General features: G+C 35.3%; 1 protein-coding gene across 1 annotated transcript in view; it reads left to right on the top strand.

Moving 5' to 3' along the window:
• Window positions 1-20,156, top strand: part of PPIG (peptidylprolyl isomerase G) — an 82,284-nt gene that overhangs the window by 25,041 nt on the left and 37,087 nt on the right. Inside the window, 4 exon segments of the mRNA XM_020990924.2 lie at window positions 14,384-14,444; window positions 15,205-15,360; window positions 15,980-16,054; window positions 18,313-18,420. Of these exon segments, the coding sequence (XP_020846583.1) occupies window positions 15,300-15,360; window positions 15,980-16,054; window positions 18,313-18,420 (244 nt within the window). The 5' untranslated portion in view covers window positions 14,384-14,444; window positions 15,205-15,299.

Here is a 20,156-nt window from a genome sequence, read left to right as displayed (position 1 = left end):
TTTATCAAATAATAGATTACTATAGTCATTGACTACTGTGTCTTGCATATTTAACCTATTCCCCTGATCCATCTCCCTATTTCTTAGCCAGTACCAAACAGTTTTGATGATTGCTGCTTTATAATACAATTTAAGATCTGGAATTGCTAGGCCACCTTCCCCTGCATTTCTTTTTTGATATTCTGGGCCTTTTGTTTTTCCAAATGAATCTTGTTATTATTTTTTCTAACTCTATAAAATAATTTTTGGTAGTTTGATTGGTATGGCACTGAATAAGTAAATTAGTTTAGGTAGGATTGTCATTTTTATTATATTAGCTCGGCCTACCCATGAGCAACTGATGTTTTTCCAATTATTTAGATCTGATTTTATTTGTGTGAAAAGCGTTTTGTAATTGTGTTCATAGAGTTCCTGGGTTTGTTTCGGAGGTAGACTCCTAAATATTTTATAATGTCTACAGTAAGTTTAAATGGGATTTCTGTTTCTATCTCTTGCTTGTTGGGCTTTGTTGGTAATATATAGAAATGCTGATGATTTATGTGGGTTTATTTTATAGCCTGCAACTTTGCTAAAGTTTATTATTTCAAGTAGTTTTTTACTTGATTCTCTAGGATTCTCTAAGTATATCATCATGTCATCTGCAAAGAGTGATAGCTTTGTTTCTTCTTTGCCTATTCTAATGCCTTCAATTTCTTTTTCTTCTCTTATTGCTAAAGCTAAGGTTTCCAGTACAATATTGAATAACAGTGGTGATAATGAATATCCTTGTTTCACCCTGATCTTATTGGAAATGCTTCTAGCCTGTCCCCATTACATATAATGCTTGCTGAAGGTTTTAGATATATGCTATTTATTATTTTAAGGAAGACTCCATTTATACCTATGCTTTCTAGTGTTTTTAATAGGAATGGGTGTTGTATTTTATCAAAAGCTTTTTCTGCATCTATTGAGATGATCATGTGGTTTCTGTTGGTTTTGTGTTGATATGCTCAATGATGCTGATAGTTTTCCTAATATTGAACCAACCCTGCATTCCTGGTATAAATCCTACCTGGTCATAGTGTATTATTCTTGTGATAAGTTGCTGCAATCTACTTGCTAGTATTTTGTTTAAAATTTTTGCATCTATATTCATTAGAGAAATTGGTCTATAATTTTCTTTCTCTATTTTGACTCTTCCTGGTTTAGGTATCAACACCATATTTGTATCATAAAAAGAATTTGGTAAGACTCCTTCTTCACCTATTTTCCCAAATAGTCTATATAGTATTGGAATTAATTGTTCTTTAAATGTTTGATAGAATTCGCATGTAAATCCATCTGGCCCTGGAGATTTTTTCCTAGGGAGTTCATCAATGGCTTGTTCAATTTCTTTTTCTGAGATGGGGTTATTTAAGTATTTTACTTCCTCTTCAGTTAATCTGGGCAATTTATATTTTTGTAAATATGTATCCATTTCACTAAGATTGTCAAATTTGTTGGCATATAGTTGGGCAAAATAATTCCTAATTATTGTTTTAATTTCCTCTTCCTTGGTGGTAGCTTCATCCTTTTCATTCTTGATACTAGTAATTTGGTTTTCTTCTTTTTTTAATTAAATTAACCAAAGGCTTATCTATTTTATTGATTTTTTCATAAAACCAGCTCTTAGTTTTATTTATTAGTTCAATAGTTTTCTTAATTTCAATTTTATTAATTTTTCCTTTGGTTTTCAATATTTCTAATTTGGTGTTTAGTTGAGGATTTTTAATTTGTTCTTTTTCTAGTTTTTTTAGTTGTATGCCCAATTCATTAATCTCCTCTTTTTCTATTTTATTTATGTAAGCATTTAGAGATATAAAACTTCCCCTAAGAACTGCTTTTTGCTGCATCCCATAGGTTTTGGTATGTTGTCTCATTATTGTCATTCTCTTGAATGAAATTATTGATTGTTTCTATGATTTGTTGTTTGACCCAATCATTTTTTAGGATTAGATTATTTAGTTTCCAATTATTTTTTAGTCTATCTTTCCATGGCCCTTTATTACATATAATTTTTATTGCATCATGATCTGAAAAGGATGCATTTAATATTTCTGCCTTTCTGCATTGGATTGTGAGGTTTTTATGCCCTAGTACATGGTCAATTTTTGTGTATGTGCCATGTACTGCTGAGAAAAAAGTGTATTCCTTTCTATCCCCATTCAGTTTTCTCCAGAGGTCTATCATACCTAACTTTTCTAATGTTCTATTCACCTCCTTAACTTCTTTCTTGTTTATTTTGTGGTTAGACTTATCTAGTGCGAGAGGGGAGGTTCAGGTCCCCCACTAGTATAGTTTTGCTGTCTATTTCTTCCTGTAACTCCCTGAACTTCTCCTGTAAGAATTTGGATGCTATACCATTTGGTGCATATATATTTAGTAATGATATTACTTCATTGTCTATGGTGCCTTTTAGCAGGATGTAGTTTCCTTCCTTATCTCTTTTGATTAGATCTATTTTTGCTTTTGCTTTGTCTGAGATCAGGATTGCTACCCCTGCTTTTTTACTTCAGCTGAGCATAATATATTCTGCTCCAGCCTTTTACCTTTACCCTGTATGTGTCACTCTTTTTCAAATGTGTTTCCTGTAAACAACATATTGTAGGATTATGGTTTTTAATCCATTCTGCAATCCATTTCCGTTTTATGGGAGAGTTCATCCCATTCACATTCACAGTTATGATTACTATCTGTGTCTTTTTCTCCATCCTTTTTCCCCCATTTATGCTTTTCTTTCTCCTTTTTCCTTTCCCCCTTCACTAGTGTTTTGCTTTTGACCACCACCGCCTTCAGTCCCTCCCCCTTTTATTATCCCTTTCCCTTTTCTTCCCCTTTTCTTACTGCTTCTTCCCTCCCTTCTTTCCCCCTCCCTTTTCTTTCCCCTTTTCCCTCCTACTGCCTATAGGGCAAGTTAGATTTCTATACCTAACTGATTATATTATGCCCTTCTTGAGCCAAATCTGATGAGAGTAAGGTTCAAACAATGCTCCCCCCCTTCTTTCCCTCTGCTGTAATAGGATTTTGTGTCTTTTCCTGTAATGTAATTTACCCTTGTCTGCCTCCTCCTTTCTCAGTACATTTTCTAAGATCAGATTGATCCACTTATTTGGATCCATTTAACCCACTTGATTAGATTTTTTTTTATCATTACATCAAAGTCAACTAATATCCACCCTCTTTATGTATACTCCTTTAACAAGGTGTAATAACAATACAGTTCTCAAGGGCTGCAAGTCTCATATTCCCTTGTAGGGGTTTAAAACAGCCCCCCCTTATTAACAACATATTGTATCTTTCTGTCCCATTTACCTTTTTAAGTCCTTCTTGAGTCCTGTACTTGAAGATCAAATTTTTTGTTGAGCTCTGGTCTTTTTATCAGGAAAGTTTGGAAGTCTCCTATTTGTTGAATATCCACCTCCTCCCTTGAAAAATGATGCTCATTTTTGCTGGGTAATTGATCCTTGGCTGCATTCCAAGCTCCTTTGCCTTATGGAATATCATGTTCCATGCCCTGCGGTCTTTTAATGTAGAAGCTGCAAGGTCCTGTGTAATCCTGACTGTGGTTCCATGATATTTAAATTGTTTCTTTCTGGCTGCTTGCAGCACCTTCTCTTTCATCTGGTAATTTTGGAATTTTGCTATTATATTCTTGGGTTGTCAATTTGGGATCTCTTTCAGGTGGTGATCGGTGGATTCTTTCTATGGTTATTTTCCCTTCTGGTTCTAGGACTTCTGGGCAGTTTTCCTTTATGATTTCCTGAAAGATACTGTCCAGGCTTTTTTTTCATCATGATTTTCAGGTAGTCCAATAATTTTTAAATTGTCTCCTGAGTCGATTTTCCAGGTCGGTTGTTTTACTGATGAGGTATTTTACATTTTCATCTATTTTTTCATTTTTTTGTTTCTGTTTGACTGATTCTTGCTCTCTCATAGAGACATTAGTTTCCATTTGTCCAATTCTAGTTTTTAACAGATTGTTTTCTTCTGTTAGTTTTTGTACTTCCTTCTTCAACTGGCCAATTGTGTTTTTTAGGGATTTGTTTTTTTCAGTGTATTTTTGAAGGACTCTTTTACCTCTCTCATTTGACTATTAAAATCCTTCTTTAGCTCTTCTAAGAAGGCTTTTTGTGCTTCAGAACAGTTCATATTCCCCTTTGTTGTTGCAGATGTGGGTTTGTTGACAATGTTGCCCTCTTCAGAATTTCTGTCTTGATCTTCACTCTTCTCATAATATGAATCTATGGTACGTTTCTTTTAACTCATGCTGTTTCTTTATTCCCTGGCCTTTAAAGAGATTGAGCTCTCCTGCTGGGGAACAGAGGGTACTGACCCAAGCTTCTTGTGTTGGGAGCCTGGGTCTTGGTCACTGGCTTTGCATGCTGGGGCCTCTTATGCTGTGAATTGGAGGCTGTAGGTTTCTGGCAGCTTACCTTGTGTTGGGCTGGAATCAGCAAGGCTGGAACTTTCAGGCAATTCTAGGTTGCCTGCTTTTCCTTTCCTTTAGCTTTCTTCTGCTCCTTTTAGATGGGTGCTGCAGGATGTTTATCTGCCTGGGGCCCCTTTGCGGTGGAGTGCTGAGGCTCATGGTGGTTTTCTGAGCTGGTTCCACCTGTTCCCCCTGGCCTCACTGAGGCACTCAGAGGTCCAGGTGTTGGTGTTTGCCTGCAGGGCTCCTACAGCTCACCTGGTGTTGGGTTGGAATCAGCAAGGCCAGGGCTTTAGGAAGCCTTTGGGTTGTTTACTTCACCTCCTTTCAGATGAGTGCCACAGGGTACTTATCCGCCTGGGGCCCCTTGTAGTTCTGTCTCCCTTATTTTTGCTGAGGCACTGGGAGACCCTTTTGCTGGGCTGCTGCACTGCTGCTCCTTGTCTTTCTTCTAGTTCAGGTGTTCCAGGGTTTTTTTTCTGGGGTGATATTTTCTGGGTTTTCAGAGGTTGATAGGGGAGAGTGAGAGTGACTACCTTTTCACTCCGCCATCTTGGCTCTCAGAATTCAGAGTTGTTTTAATTTGCATCTGTCTGATCATTAGTAATTTGAAACATTTTTTTCATATGGCTATTGAAAGCTTGGATTTCTTCTTTGGAAAACTACTTTTTCATATCCTTTGATCATTTATCAATCAGGGAATGGAGGAAATGGCTTTTATTCTTAGATATTTTAGTCAGTTCCCTATATATCTTATTAATGAGACTTTTATCAGAGAAACTTGATGCAAAGATTTTCCCTCAATTTAGCTGAGTTGGTTTTGCCTGTGGGCAAACTTTTTAATTTTATGCAGTCAAAATTGTCCGTTTCATCTCCTGATCCTTCCAGTTCCTTGTTTGGTCATGGATCAAACTTCTATCCATGAACCTGATAGATGATTTCTTCCATGCTCCTGTAATTTGTTTATATCACCAGAGGCAACTGGCAGTGCAATGAATACAGCACCGGATTCAGAATCTGGAAGGCTTGAGCTCAAATTCAGCCTTAGAAACTTATTAGCTACATAACTTTAGGCAAATTACTTAATGTTCTTTTGCCTCCCTTTCTTCAACTTTAAAATGAGAATGATATACAGCGCCTAGCTCCTAGGTTTTTTGTGAGGGTGAAATGAGTTTATATTTTAATAAGCACTGAGCACAGATCTTGGTAAACACTTATTCTTTGCAGCTTTCTTTTCCCTTCCCCTCTTCCTCTTTATGACTAAATCATGTATCCATTTGGAGCTTGTCTTGGTATATATAGTGGGAGATACTGGTCCATACCTAGTTTCTGCCAGACTGCTTTTCAGTTTTCCCAACAGTTTTTGCTGAAGAGTGAGTTCTTGCCCCTAAAGCTGGGATCTTGGCATTTATCAAATAGTATGTGCTGTGCTTCTGTGTTTCACTATATTTTGTACCTCTCTTTTACATTGATGAGCTTCTGTTTCTTACCCAGTGCGCCAGATTGTTTTGATGATTAGAGTTTTTTTAGTGTACTTTGAGATCTGTTAAATGCTAAGCCCCTTTACTTTCCACTTATTTTTTAACATTAATTTCCTTGATATTTTTGAACTTTTGTTTCTCCATATTAATTTTTTACTAGATATATAAAGTAATCCTTTTGATATTTTAATGGCACTTAAAAAGAAAATTAATTTAGGTAGTATTGTTTTTATTATATTGGCTCAGCCTGTCCAGGAACAATTAATATTTTTCTAATTATTTAGATCTTTTTATTTGTGTAAAAAGTATTTTGTAATTTTGTTTTTATATTATCTGTGTGTCTTCACAGGTAGACTCCTAAGTATTTTATATTCTCTGTCGTTATTTTTTTTTTCTTTTTAGGCAGTCAGGGTTAAGTGACTTGCCCAAGGTCACACAGCTAGTAAATGTTAAGTGTTTGGTCTAAGGCTGGATTTGAACTCAGGTCCTTCTGGCTTTAGGGCCTGTGCAGTATCCACTGCGCCACCTAGCTGCCCCCTTTGTAGTTATTTTAAATGGAATTTCTTTCTATCTCTTCCTGCTGTGTTTTGTTAGTTATTTCTAATAGTGGTAACTTAGTTTTCTCTTTATCTTTTTTAAGTTCAAGCTAGCTAGTGGCTTATCTGTATAATCCCCACCACCACCACCAAAAAAAGCTCCTAGGTTTATTAATTTATTAGAAGTTTTTAGTTCAATTTTGTTAATCTCTTGATTTTTCAAGATTTTTGTTTTGATAATTAATTAGAAGGGTTTCATTTATTGGTTTTCTGGGGGTTTTGGTTTTGTGCCAAATATATTGTTCTCTTCCTCTTATTGGTGAAAGTGTTTAGAGATATAAATTTTTTACTAAGTACTACTTTACAGCCTAAAAATTATGTTGTATGTTGTCTCATTGTTATTATCTTTAATGAAATTATAAAGTATTTCTATGATTTGTTCTTTGACTAGTTTATTTAAAATTAAGTTATTTAGTTTCTGATTAAATTTTAATCTTTGCTCAAATGCCCTTTTATTGAATATAATTTTTATTACATTATGGTCTGTAGAAGATGCATTTGATATTTCTGCTTTTATGTATTTGTGAAATTTTAATGCCTAATATATTGTCAGTTTCTGTGAAAGTGCCTCTCCTATTCCCCTTCATAATTCTCCAGAGGCCCTGGAGACCTCTAATTTTTCTGAAATTCTCTTCAGGTTCTTCACTTCTTTCTTGTTTATTTTGTTATTTAGATTTATCTTGGTCTGAGAGGGGTAAATTGAAGTCCCGTACTATTTTAGTTTTACTACTTCTTTTTGTAATTTAACTTTTTCTTTGAAGATTTAGATAATATTATTTGGCACATATGTTTAATAGTGACATTAATTCATTGTCTACAGTACCTTTCAGCAAAATGTAGCTTCCCTGTTTATTTCTTTTAATTAGATCTATTTTGCTGTTGCTTTGTGTGAGAGCATAATTGTTACTCCTGTCTTTTTTACTTCAGCTAAAGCATAATAGATTTTTCTTTAGCTTCTCATTTAAACTCTACCAGCATCTTTCTCTTTGAGTGGTGTTTCTTATAAATCACATTATTGGATTCTCGTTTCTAATCCATTCTGCTAACCCTTCGATTGTATGAGGTGAGTTAATCCCATCCACATTCACAGTTATGATTGCTAATTGTATATTTTCCTGTAGACTGTGGATTAATGTCAGTAATTAAACATATGCATCAAATGGCATGGTACTAAGATCTCTATTCCCTCCATCCCTCAGTACTTTTCTCAAGGCATTTTACCCATGTTCTTACTTCGCTTTCTAACTTCAACCTAATAGTCACTTGAATCTCTTGCCAAAAATTAGCCCTGAATTACTTCCACTATCTGCCTCCTATGCTCCTACTTAGAAACCACTGAACAATACACCTCCAGCTTAGAAATAAGTGTAGCACTCCACGAAAAATAAATGCACTTTATGAAAACTTTAATGGAAATGAATTGTGGAATACTTTTATCTTTATTATGTGGCCAAACTTTTTGCTGAACTTAATCGACTCTAACCTATATCTGTCACCAAAAGCTGACAGTCAGCCATCAAGGAGGATGTAAGTGCCCTGGATGTTGGCTATATTTGATTCTTGAGAATTTTCATTTTTGGATTTCTTTCAGTAGATAACTGGTATATCTTTTTCTGTATCAACTTTGCCCTTTGCTTCTAAGTGATTTGGACAGTTTTCTATTAAGATTTCTTGAAATATAATGTCTAAGCTTTTTTTTTGTCATGGTGTTTAGGGAATCCAGTGATCACTATTTTTTTTCTCCTTGGTCTGTTACGTTGGTTCTTTTTATGCGGTACATTTCCTTTTTCCCCAGTGTTTTGACTTTAATGTTTCTTGTTGTCTCATGGAATCATTGGCTTCTTTTTGGTCCCTTCTAATTTTCAGTGGGTTTGATTCTTGGACAGGATTTTGTACCTCTTGTACCAAGCTGTTAATTCCTTTTCCAGTTCTTTCTTCCTTAGCTCTCATATCTTTTCCAGTTGTTTCCTCTAGCACTTTCATTTAAAAACAAAAACAAAAAAACCACTTTTAAAGCTAATTTTTAAACTCTTGCTTGGTTTCGTTCAGGAATTCTAGTTTAATTTGTGCCTGTTTTGTGTTTTTTTTTTTAGGAGTTTTGTTTGTTCATTCTTTTAGCCTACTGCTTTCTGACTTTGAACTTGATGTTATTGCCAAACCTTCTTCTGGAGGGAAGGACCTTGGTGGTCCCGTTGCTGTTTTCTTGTGGCATTGAGTACTGTTGTGGTTTCTTTATTTCAGGGACAGCCTCTGGGATCTGCAGTACTCCTAAATGGTCTGGTCACTAGACTAAGCTCTGCAAGTTCCTGACCTGAGTTTTCAATAGATTTGCTGCTGGACTTGGACAGCTTGGAAACTGCGAATTCACAGGGGCAGAGCTGCATGTTTTCCTTTAATCTGGGATTCCAGCTCTGATTATTCTTCTGTAGGCTTTAGAGTCAGCTAGAAATTGTCACTGATATCCAAAAAGAGATTAAAAAAAAACAAAAAGGAAAAGGACCTATAGGTACAAAAATATTTGTAGCAAGCCATTTCTGGTAAAGAATTGGAGATTTCAGGGGATGTTCATCAGCTGGGGAATGGCTGAACAAATTGTGGTGTGTGATTGTAATGGAATATTATTGTGCTGCAAGAAATGATGAGCAGAATGGTTTCAGAAAAACCTGGAAAGACTTACAGAAGCTGATGCAAAGTGACATGTACTGTGTGCAAAGTGACAAGCAATATTGTAAGATGATCATCTGTGAATGACTTAATTCTTCTCAGCAAAAACAATGATCTAAGACAACTCTGAAGGACTTATGATGAAAAATGCTATCTTTCCCCAGAGAAAGAACTGATGATGTCTTAATAAAGATTGAAGCATATTTTTTAGCTTTATTTTTCTTGAGTTTTTTTGTCTGTGTTTTCTTTCATAACATGACTAATATGGAAATATATTTTGCATAACTACACATGTGTAACCTATATCGGATTGCTTGCCTTCCCAATGAAGGTGGAGGGAAGGAAGGGAGAGAATTTGAAAATCAAAGTTTTAAAAACAAATGTTAAAAATTGTTTTTACATGTAATTTGGGAAAAATAAAATAGTAAACACAATTTTAAAAAATTATATTTGATCCTGAAGATGATAGGAAGCCACTGGAATTTAGGAATGTGAGATGGTCAAATCTATGCTTTAGGAAGATCAATATGACAGTTGAGTTGGAGGATGGACTGGAGAGGGGAGAGACTTGTGACAAGTCAGCCCAACTGGTAGCTTTTGCAGTAGTCCAGGCATGAGGTGATGTGGGCCTACATCAGAATAGTGGCAGTGGCAGAGGGGAGAAAAGAGGATATATGAGAGATACTTTGAAAGTAAGATTGACAGGCCTTGACAATGGATTGTATTGGGGAGGAGGTTGCAAGACTGGAGTGGAGGATAGAGGTTGGAAGCCTGAGTGATAAGGAGAATAACTGATGCCCTCCACAGTAATAAAAACCTTTACAAGAGGGAAGGATTTGGAAGGAAAGATAATGAATTTTTGGACATATTGAGTTTAAAATATTTACAGGACATCCAGATGTCCGTTATGCAGATGGAGACGTAAGACTGAAGAGAAGCAGAAAGGAGGGGATAAGTAGATTTGAGAATCATCATCATAGAAGTGAAAATTAAATCCATGGGAGCTGATGAGATGACCAAGTGAAATAGTATATAGAAAGAACAACAAAGAAGGTGGGTGGTGGGGATAATCCAGAGTTAGGATTTGGTAAAGTGTGATCAGTGATGGAACAAGGGAGCAACTCAGGTTTTGAAAGTAGAGAATATTGTAGAGTTCACGAAGGAGCTAAGATGAGGAAAAGGAGGGGAAAGTAGGGTTGATGGCCTAGAGTTCTGGTTGAGGTTAGAGAGGACAGTGAGAATGAAGAATGAATTTAGGGAATAATAAAGCATAGGGAAAGAAGGGATGACAGGTGATCATGATTGGATAAAAGGTATTTATCGTTATACTTGATTATTAAAATAGAACGTTTGTAGAGGTTAGTGCAATCATGCTTGTGTGTATAGCTGAGGTGGAATAGAGGTCATGGGAATTTTGTAGATTGATGAACTGGAAAATTAGGGTATTTGAAAACAACTATCAAAATGTTGACTGAAAGGCACAGAAGATAAGAAATTTCAACATATTTCTTGTTTATGAACTAAAAAGAAAAGAAATCTGATTCTGTGTAGAGAAAATGCACCTAAAGTCTCTCACAAAAGATGACTATTCTGCTTATATCATGATCATCCATTATTCCTTGAAAAAAGCCTTCATTTGACTACCATCCCCTCAACTTTATTGCCTCATAATCTCCAGCCACATCCTATATTTCTTAGTCAAAGCTGCTTGAAAAAACTGTTCAAACTACTTCCACCTCTCTCCCTTGCATCCTCTTCACTCAATTGAAACTACTTTTTCCAAAGTTACCATCTATCTTTTACTTGCCGGATCTGACCATCTTTTCTCCGTTGGCTATCTTTCTTCACCTCTCTACCGCATTCAAACTGTTGACTATCCTCTTCTCTATATATTCTTTATTCCCTAGGTTTTCATGATGCCACTTTCTCCAAGTTCTGCTCCTGCCTTTCTGATTACTCCTCAGTTTCCTTTACTGGTCCGTCGTTCAGATCATGCCACCTAACTTTGGTTGTATCCCAAGATTCTCTATTCTAGGCTGTCTTCTCTCTCTGTGATCTTATTTGGTGACCTCATCAAATGTCACATGAAAGCTTTTCTGATTACTTTCAACTGCTGGTGCTCTTCCTCCCAAACGACTTTCTGTTTATTTGCATCTCTTCTGCATATACTCATGGATGTGCTTTCTGTCTTCTCCATTAGCATATAAGCCTGGGAGTCAGAGTTGTTGCATTCATAGTGTTTGTTTCTTTCGTACTTGGCACATAAGTGCTTAATATTTGATTGAAAGATGTAATAACAAATACCTTTTTCGGATTAGTGGTTATTAACATCAGTAGGAAGATATAATCTGACCAGAAATGTTTATTGGAGGATGTTGAAGGCAGAGTACAAATGGAACAGTTATTCACTATTGATGGTAGGTTCCTCTGGTTCCTTTTGTTTGTGGATGCCATTATGTTCATTGCACCAGGCCTCAGAACATTTCAGGGCGTCTTAAATAAGATTCTTACTCAGAAGGGTTCATTCTACTAACACCATTAAAAGCAAGGGGTTAAAGAGTTTATTGTCCAATTTATGATTTACAATTAATATATGCTGATCTGTTAGTATGTATGTCTTGAACAGACTGCAGGTAGACAGCCAGCTAGGCACAGAATTACCGAATTACGCAAAAGAAGTATTTTTAATGACTTCAAGCTTCCCATTGAAAAACAGGGTGATCATTTTCTACTTCAATATTAGGGATCATAGGATCACAAATTTAGAGCTAGAAGGAACCACAGATTTCATCTGCATTTTACAGATGAGGAGATTGAGGCACAGAGTGAGTAAAGTGACTTTGCCAAGGTCATACAGTGAATGAGCAGCAAAGCACAGACAGGTCTTCTGGCTCCAAATCCATTATTCTTCCTATGTCTGTGAATTATCATATGTGAGAGAAATACCATGGACAAAAGGGAAGAAAAGAAAGGAAACACATGGCATAAATATAGTTAGAATAGTGGGAGATAAAATTGAAAAGGTAGACTTCTTATTGTAGAAGACCAGGGCCAACTTTTTTCTTGTAGGTATTGGGAAACCATATTTTCCCCCTGGTGGCTATGAAAAGTCTTGTTACCTGTATCTGTGTCATGTTATAGAAAATGTTTTGACAATGTTGCTTTGGGAAAAACTTGGTATAATAACTACATCTGGATGGGGGAGGGGGAGAGAAGCTAGAGAAAGGTCAGGTTAATCCCCACCTCCCACTCTGGCCTAACTAGAAGTTAGTTCGTTTTTCCTTAGGTGATATTATTCCCTATGCCTTCTCTCTGAAGACTATGTATAAATCCAATTCCATTCTGCAATTTTTAAGTCAAACTCTGCCCAGTTCTTTTTGAAAGATAATATATGTAAGTAAATAGATATGAAAGTTACGAGAGAGGAAAGCAAAATATCTCCAAGAGGGAGGATCCACCAGTTAATAAACACTACTTCATGTTCTAACACATCTACAAAGCATGGGAACAAAGACAATGTATAAAAATTTTATTGAGGTATTTTTAGTTTGGAAAATAATTTTGGGTAAAGGGGCTAAAATTGCAGATTGTGGGTGCTTTGATTTCTAGATCCTATCGGTAAAATTATATCTAAGAATTGAAATAGCTTATTTTGGGGATCCTAGAACCAGGAATTCTCTATCCACAAACTTTATTGTGTGCATGTTGGGTTCCCTCAAAATTCATTCTGGGTTATATTCACTTCGTTCCCAGTACATTTTTAATGTATGTCATTTTAATAGAAACCAAATCTATATGTAGTTTGAATCAGATTTTTACAAGTTTGAAGGACTATACTGTCTGCAGACCTTCTTAAAAATTCAAACCTGCTATAATAGTTATCTGGAAATGCTTTATATCTGGAGATTTAGATGGGCTTTTGGTCTTTTAGACTTTTTGTTGTTTTTTTTTAAATAACATATTCATTTGTGAATATATTCTTCCATTTGCCCACTACCCAGTAGGCTGTCTTTTTAGAAACTTCTTTGACAAAAAATGTTCAGTGCCTGAATGTTTGTAATTCTTTTTATCTTGGCCCTTGGCCTTCTGTGACTGTATTTGATTATGAAATAAGGTAGACTTTGTGCATTTTGTTGGTTGTGAGTAGGAGACATAGTCCTAGCCTGCATTCTACTTTCTTTCTCTCCCCAACCTCCTAATGCCTTTTAAAAGATTGTTCCAGGACCATTAATAATCTAGGGCAATAGCTTTATAGGGAAATCTGAGGTTTTTCATAGTAACAGAGAGACAGGAAGCACCTTTAGTTACTTTCTTAACTACAAGTTTACTTTTATATATTTGCAAAAAAACAAAAACAAAATTTTAAGCATTTTATACATTATTTCTACCTTAAACAATTAGTTGTATCATTTTTTGGCCTCCCTAGCAATGAGTATTTACAATCATGAAACATCTACTTTGTACTATGAAACTAAAAAAGTGAAAATCAGTCACTTAGAAAAAGCATGGCATATTTTATAAAAGATTTCACATTATGCAGATATCCAAATATATGTGTACTTTATTTAAAAGACATTAATATTTCTCAGATCTCTAATGTCATAAGTGGAAATGATTGTTTCTTTTTCTAGTGCATATGGGCTTTAATATACTGTGAGTGAAAAATTCATCACCTTTTGGTTCACCTGGTGATTGAGTCACAGTATACTTAGGCTGCTCCTCAGATAACACAGTCTAGACCCATACATAAAACATTTTTAGCTTGGTAAGGCCTATTGAAATTTTTTTTTCTGGTGTTATAACCTCTGAGAACAGAGGGTAACCTCTATATCCTACAGCAAGGGATCAGAGTAAGATTAGACCAAAGGACATTTTTGTCAGATTTTCTGCTAACTGAACTGTGAATTTATTGTTTCATGGAACTTGTGTCTACTTCAATAGAGCAATATTTTTATGGGCTTCCAGGTAAGACATGGAAATAACCTATTAGAACATAATGATATTGATGTTCACTAAAATGAGAACCTTGCCTGTATTTTCATTTTTTGAATGTTGATATTTAGAAAAGCAAAACACTAGCAAAGCATGTTCAGTAGACTCCATCTACTTCTAGTAATTTGGCACTCTTATTATAGATGGATTATTTTTTATATACATAAACTATCAAGTAATCCTACCTTTCTCATTTTTTCTAGGTAAAAGTAGAATTGGATCAGTTGGTCAGTTGTCGTTGATTTTTGTCTTCTCAGCTTAAAGGTAAGTGTAGTTGTCTTGTTACCTCTTTTCTTAACTTTAAAGTATTTAGAGTATAAATTGTACCCTACTTGTTAGGTGTACAATTTAATCTTCCATTTACAAAATTGGAATCAACATGAATCACTGTGGTAAAGTCTCCTAATTGAATCGAATGATTAAACTATATACACATCTTCAAGGATGTATCATTGCATCCAGGTGAATGCTCCTTTCACCAGTGCAGATTGTAGAATTCAAAAATTTACCATGGCTCTGGTCAAAATATTTTTCATTCTGCATTCAACCAAGTGATGAGCTTTGCTGAATTTAACTAGGTTAGTCTTTGGAAAACCAAAAGAACATATTGTACCCAAAGACATTCCAACTTGATACCTGTCAAATCCTTTGTTCTCCATTTGTATAGTCTTGTAGAACCCAGAATTATTTCTATACCATGCTGAGAAATGGGAATAGTGGAAGTTGTATATATTCCACGTGTAATATTTTCTTAATAACTTCATTCACCTCAACAAACACATATTAAGAACATACTGTGTTTGAAACATTATTTAGGATCTAGGGGTAAAATGACAGTTTCAACAGATCAACTAAATTCTGTAATACATAAGAGGAAATGTATCATTTTCCCCTTTTATAAGATCACAGATCTGTTGAAGCCCTGAAATATATAAACTAATAACTTATTTGATGCATTTCAGAAAAAAATGATTTGAAGTAAATACTGCCTCAAAATTTCTATGTGTTCTGTTTGTCCCTCCAGAATTTTTCTACAGAAGTTGCCAAGAAATTGTTGCTGGTTAAATACAGGTTTTTTTAAACCTGTATTTTGAATGTAGTTTAGAAGTATTTGAAACCATGGGAATAAAGGTCCAACGTCCTCGATGTTTTTTTGACATAGCCATAAACAATCTACCTGGTAAGAAAATTCACACTGAAAAAAAGTTTATCTTTTTAAAGTAGTATATATTTAAGTGGATCTATATTAAATGAGAAGCAGTGTGGAACAAGCTGATAAGGAACTGGCCTGGGAGCCAGGAAAACAACCTGCCTGCAAGCTCTGCCCTCTGACATATACTAGCTGTGCGACCCAATCATTCCTAAATAGCTCTTTAGGATTTTTAGTTGCAGAGAAGGTGTTGACCTGCTTTGGTAGAGGGAGTTTGCTAATCTGGGAGCTTCCTGTACTGATAAAATCATGGGATCAGTCCCTAACTTAGGTATTTAAATAGCACACAAAGCTATTTTAAAATATGTTGTTTAGTCATTTTCAGTCATGTCTTAGTCTTCATGACCCCATTTGGGGTTTTCTTGGCAGAGAAACTGGAGTGGTTTGCCATTTCCCTTTCTAACTCATTTTACAAAAGAGGAAGCTGAGGCAAACAGAGTTGACTGACTTGCCCAGGGTCACATAGCTAGTAAGTGTTTGAGGTCAGATTTGAATTCAGGAAGATGAATCTTTGTGACTCCAGACCTGGCACTCTGTTGTTTGTGCTACTTAGCTGCCCCTGTTTTAAACTATATATTCTCTTTTTCAGCTGGAAGAGTTGTCTTTGAATTATTTTCTGATGTATGTCCCAAAACATGTGAGAATTTCCGATGTCTTTGTACAGGTTTGTAGATATTTCCATCTGCTTTATGAAGTCAAATCTTATAGTGACTATTTTTTGCTTTGTTTAAGGATTTTTTCTTATTCCATTATATCAGATTCGTAGCATGGCAATTCATCTTTCAGGAAATGTTTAAAATATAATTGAAGAGTCAGAGGTCCTAAGAAGTTAAGTGATTTGCCAGAGGTTACATATTCTAAAACCCATATTGATTATCTATTCCATCAACACTTTAGAGTACACCAAGCATAATCCCAGTAAACCATAATATGAAGACAAAAAATTGAAACAATCTCTGCTATCAAAGAGCTTAAATTTTTTCTGAAGAGACAACATAGACACATATAAGTATATACCAAATAAATACATGGTAATTTTGGTTAGGAGGTACTAGCATCTAGGGGTGAGGAGGAATCAGGATAAATTTCATGTTGAAAATTCAACTTGCTCTGAGTAATAAATGTATGATTTCTTAGTCACTGGAGGTTTTTTTTTTTTGTAATAAGGGAATGACAGTTAAATCTTTGCTTTAGGGAAATCACTTTGATAGCCAACTGAAGGATGAATTAAAATGGAGATGAGCTTGAGGCAGGGAGACTAATTAGGAGGCTATTGCACTGATTACAGTGATGAGGGCCTGAATTGTTAGTGATTTATGTGAACAGAGAAAAGACAGATTTGATATATGTTGTGGAGATAGAACCAACAGGCTTGGCCACTTTATTGGATATGAGAGTAGGAGGGCAGTGAAGGGGGGCAGTGAGAACTAGAAGAGGGCTTTAAGGATGTGAAGCTGAATGAATGGTGTGCTACACTTGACAGAAATAGGGAGATTTGAAGAGATGGTTTTCAGGGAAAGATAAGTTCTGTTTTAGACATGATCAATTTGAGATGCCTATGGAAGTCAAATAGGAGATTGGTCATATGGACTAAAAAATATAGGAATCATCTGCATAGAGATGATTATTAAAACTGTGAGAGCTGATGATATCACTGAGAGACTGAGACAAAGCCTTGAGGTATTCCTTACCTATGTGATGTGTCTAATGATACAGGAAAGGAAACTGAGAAGTAGCAGTCACACAGGAAGAGAACTGAGAGAGAGTAATAATTCCCTATGAAAAAAAATCATGTTTTTACCTAATTCGAATCTTTCATATCATTGCTTAAGTCTTTTTCTTGTTTTATCTTGAGGGAAGATTAAAAAAGGTTGATCATTTGCTTTTGCAAGTCATTTGTGGGTTTAAAAGCAATTATGATATTGTCTTTAAAAAACAGTTAAAATACTTTTTTCAGTTGAAGAACAGAATATTAGACTACTTGAGTAATGCATCAGTGTTTGAAAATGATTAAAAATGATATTGTCTGGTCATATGTTTCATTAGGACAGTTACATATTCCTATTTCATTGAAGAGAAACACACTGGAATGGACTTTGATACCAACAATTTGAGGGAGGGGTTAAAATAATAGATGGAAATTTTTTTTAATTTCTCATTAAAGATAGTGGTAGATTTAAAAAAAGACATGGCTCAAAAACATTTTTAAAGAACTTCAGTGAATTAACATGCAAATTGCTCTAAATCTACGTTTTTCCTTTACATTTTCAGATACTATTGTAGGATTTTTAGTTTTGTTGGTTTTGGTAGCTTGGAAGTTTAGGTGGATTTTTCTCTTAGGTGGTGATGGAAATGAGAGTTGAAAGGAAAGCAATGTAGTTTTATCCAAAGAGTCCTAGATTGAAACTCACAAACATAGCTCTGCCATTGTTACCTTAGACAAATCACTTTATCTCTTTGGGTCTCAGTTTCCTTTTCTGTGAAAAAGGAAATTAAGAGTAGAGGATTTTAAAGGTTTTATTAGGCATTAAATTCTGTTTTTAATAAAACTTCTCTCTTCTCTTCCCATATTTCCTTTCTATAGCACGTATGTTAAATAATATCAGATATTTTCATTATAGATAACTATTAAGTGGAAAGGAACAAAGAGGGGAAAAGTTTGTTTTACAGAATTATTCATTAAAAAGAATTTATCTTATTCAAGTTGAGATACAGCAGATTCAGAAAAGAATTTTGTGATTGTGTTTGCTGTAATGAGATTTTTCCTGTATTTTATAAAGTTTTATGAAAATCAAAAGTGAAAGCTCAGTTTAATCATAATTTTGGTCTTAGGAATTCTTTTTCCAGAGGAGTGAAGAGTAAGATAGGTGATGTTGGTTATTTTTTGTTCTTAATAAACCTTTTTCCCCCCCCTTTATTTAGGTGAAAAGGGTACGGGAAAATCTACTCAGAAGCCATTACATTATAAAAGTTGTCTTTTTCACAGAGTTGTAAAGGATTTTATGGTTCAAGGTGGTGACTTCAGTGAAGGTAGGTGCATCAGATGAAATTTTACTAGTTACACCCACAAATGTATTTGTTGAAGTGAAAGCGTATTTCCCTCCTCTGTTTCCATGTATTTTAAACATATATATGTATGTATTGTATGTATGTTATACTAGTAGTAACTAAATAATTAGTTTGGTCACATACAGGAGAATAACTTGTATTCAAAAACCTTTTTTTCAAAACCAGTAGCACTTTCTGTTAAAACCTTTAGTGATCTCCTGGTGCATATGATATCTACATGATTAGCCATTCATTTCTGATACATGATTTACAGCATTTGAGGTGAGGAAAGAGTACATTCCAGACATGGAGGACATCAAGTGAAAAAGCACAAAGAGACAAGAGATGGAGTACTGTGTATGAGAAGTAATAAGGAGGCTAGCATAGTTGGGCCTTTAGTGTATAAAGGGAACTAATGTATAAATGAAGCTGAAAAGGTAGATTTGATCTAAGTTGTGAAGCCAAACAGCAGTTTATATTTGATGCCAACTGTAATTGAGGTCCGTTGGAATTTGAATAGGGGATAGATAGAGTAATGCCTGTTTTTTAGGAAATTTACTTTGGCAGCTATATATAGGATAGATTAGAGAGGGAGAAGAGGCTTGAGTCAGGGAGATGCATTAGCAAGTTATTGCAAAAAATTTAGGTTAGAAGTGATGAGGTCCTAAACTAGGTTGGTGGCTGTGTCATTGGAGAGAAGGGTGATAAGTATGATGTTGAAGAGACGATTCATTAACATTTGGGCCTTGCTTGTCTGTGTAGGGTTGCAGACAGTGAGACAGATTGAGTTTGAGATGCCCATGGGACATCCAGTTTTGAGGTCTAATATGCCGTTGCGGATGAGAGAACTGAAGTCAAGAGAGAGACTAGAATTGAATGTACATATCCGGGAGTCATCTGCATAATGATAATTAAAACTGATGATGTCACCAAGGGACAGAAGAGGGCCTTAGATCAGAGACTGGGGGTACAATCACAGGGCAGTGTGATATAGATGAACAAGCAAAGGAGACTGAGAATTGAGTCAGATAGGAACAAAGGGAGAGATGTGTCACAGAAACCCAGAGGAGGTAAGAATATCCAGTAAGACAGGGAATAAAATAAAAGACAAGTGAGGATTAAGAAAAGGTCATCAGATTTAGCAATTAAGGGAGCTTTGGCAACTTTGTAGAGCCATTTCAGGTGAGTAATGAAGTTAGATGTCAAATTGCAAAGGGTTAAAAAAAACGAGGCAGAGAAAATGGGATTCTTTTGGTGCAGTGAAGGCCTATTTGAGATTAGATAACCAATTTTCTACTAGACCCAGTCAGAACTGTGGTTTCCTCCAACTGTGTTTAGTAGCAATGGGATAAGTAAGAGCAATGGAAATAGATGGCTAGTCTATTCCAGGGTTAAAGTTTTACAAGGGACCAAGGGGTTTAAAAGGATAGTATACAATAGAACTGGTTAATTAAAGGATTAAGATTGGAAAAAGTGGTAAGTGTAAACAGAACAGGGGTAGTGACCTGAGAATATACTGAAAAGTGGAAGGGTTAGTGGTCTCAGCAAAGATTAAGAATACATTTAAGAGTAGTATGGCATAGGAAGGGATGGAATAATAGGAAGTTATGATCTAATAAAGGATTCTAGTAGTTTTGATTATGGAATACAGTTATGGGTGATGACAAAATAAAGCATATGACCAATGATATGATCATTTCTTAGTATAGCTGAGGAGT

Source organism: Phascolarctos cinereus, unplaced genomic scaffold (genome assembly GCF_003287225.1).
Source record: "Phascolarctos cinereus isolate Bilbo 61053 unplaced genomic scaffold, phaCin_HiC Scaffold_726;HRSCAF=1367, whole genome shotgun sequence".
NCBI classification, from domain to species: domain Eukaryota; kingdom Metazoa; phylum Chordata; class Mammalia; order Diprotodontia; family Phascolarctidae; genus Phascolarctos; species Phascolarctos cinereus.
Note: the sequence above shows the minus strand (reverse complement) of the source record. Positions and strands in the feature narration are given on the sequence as shown.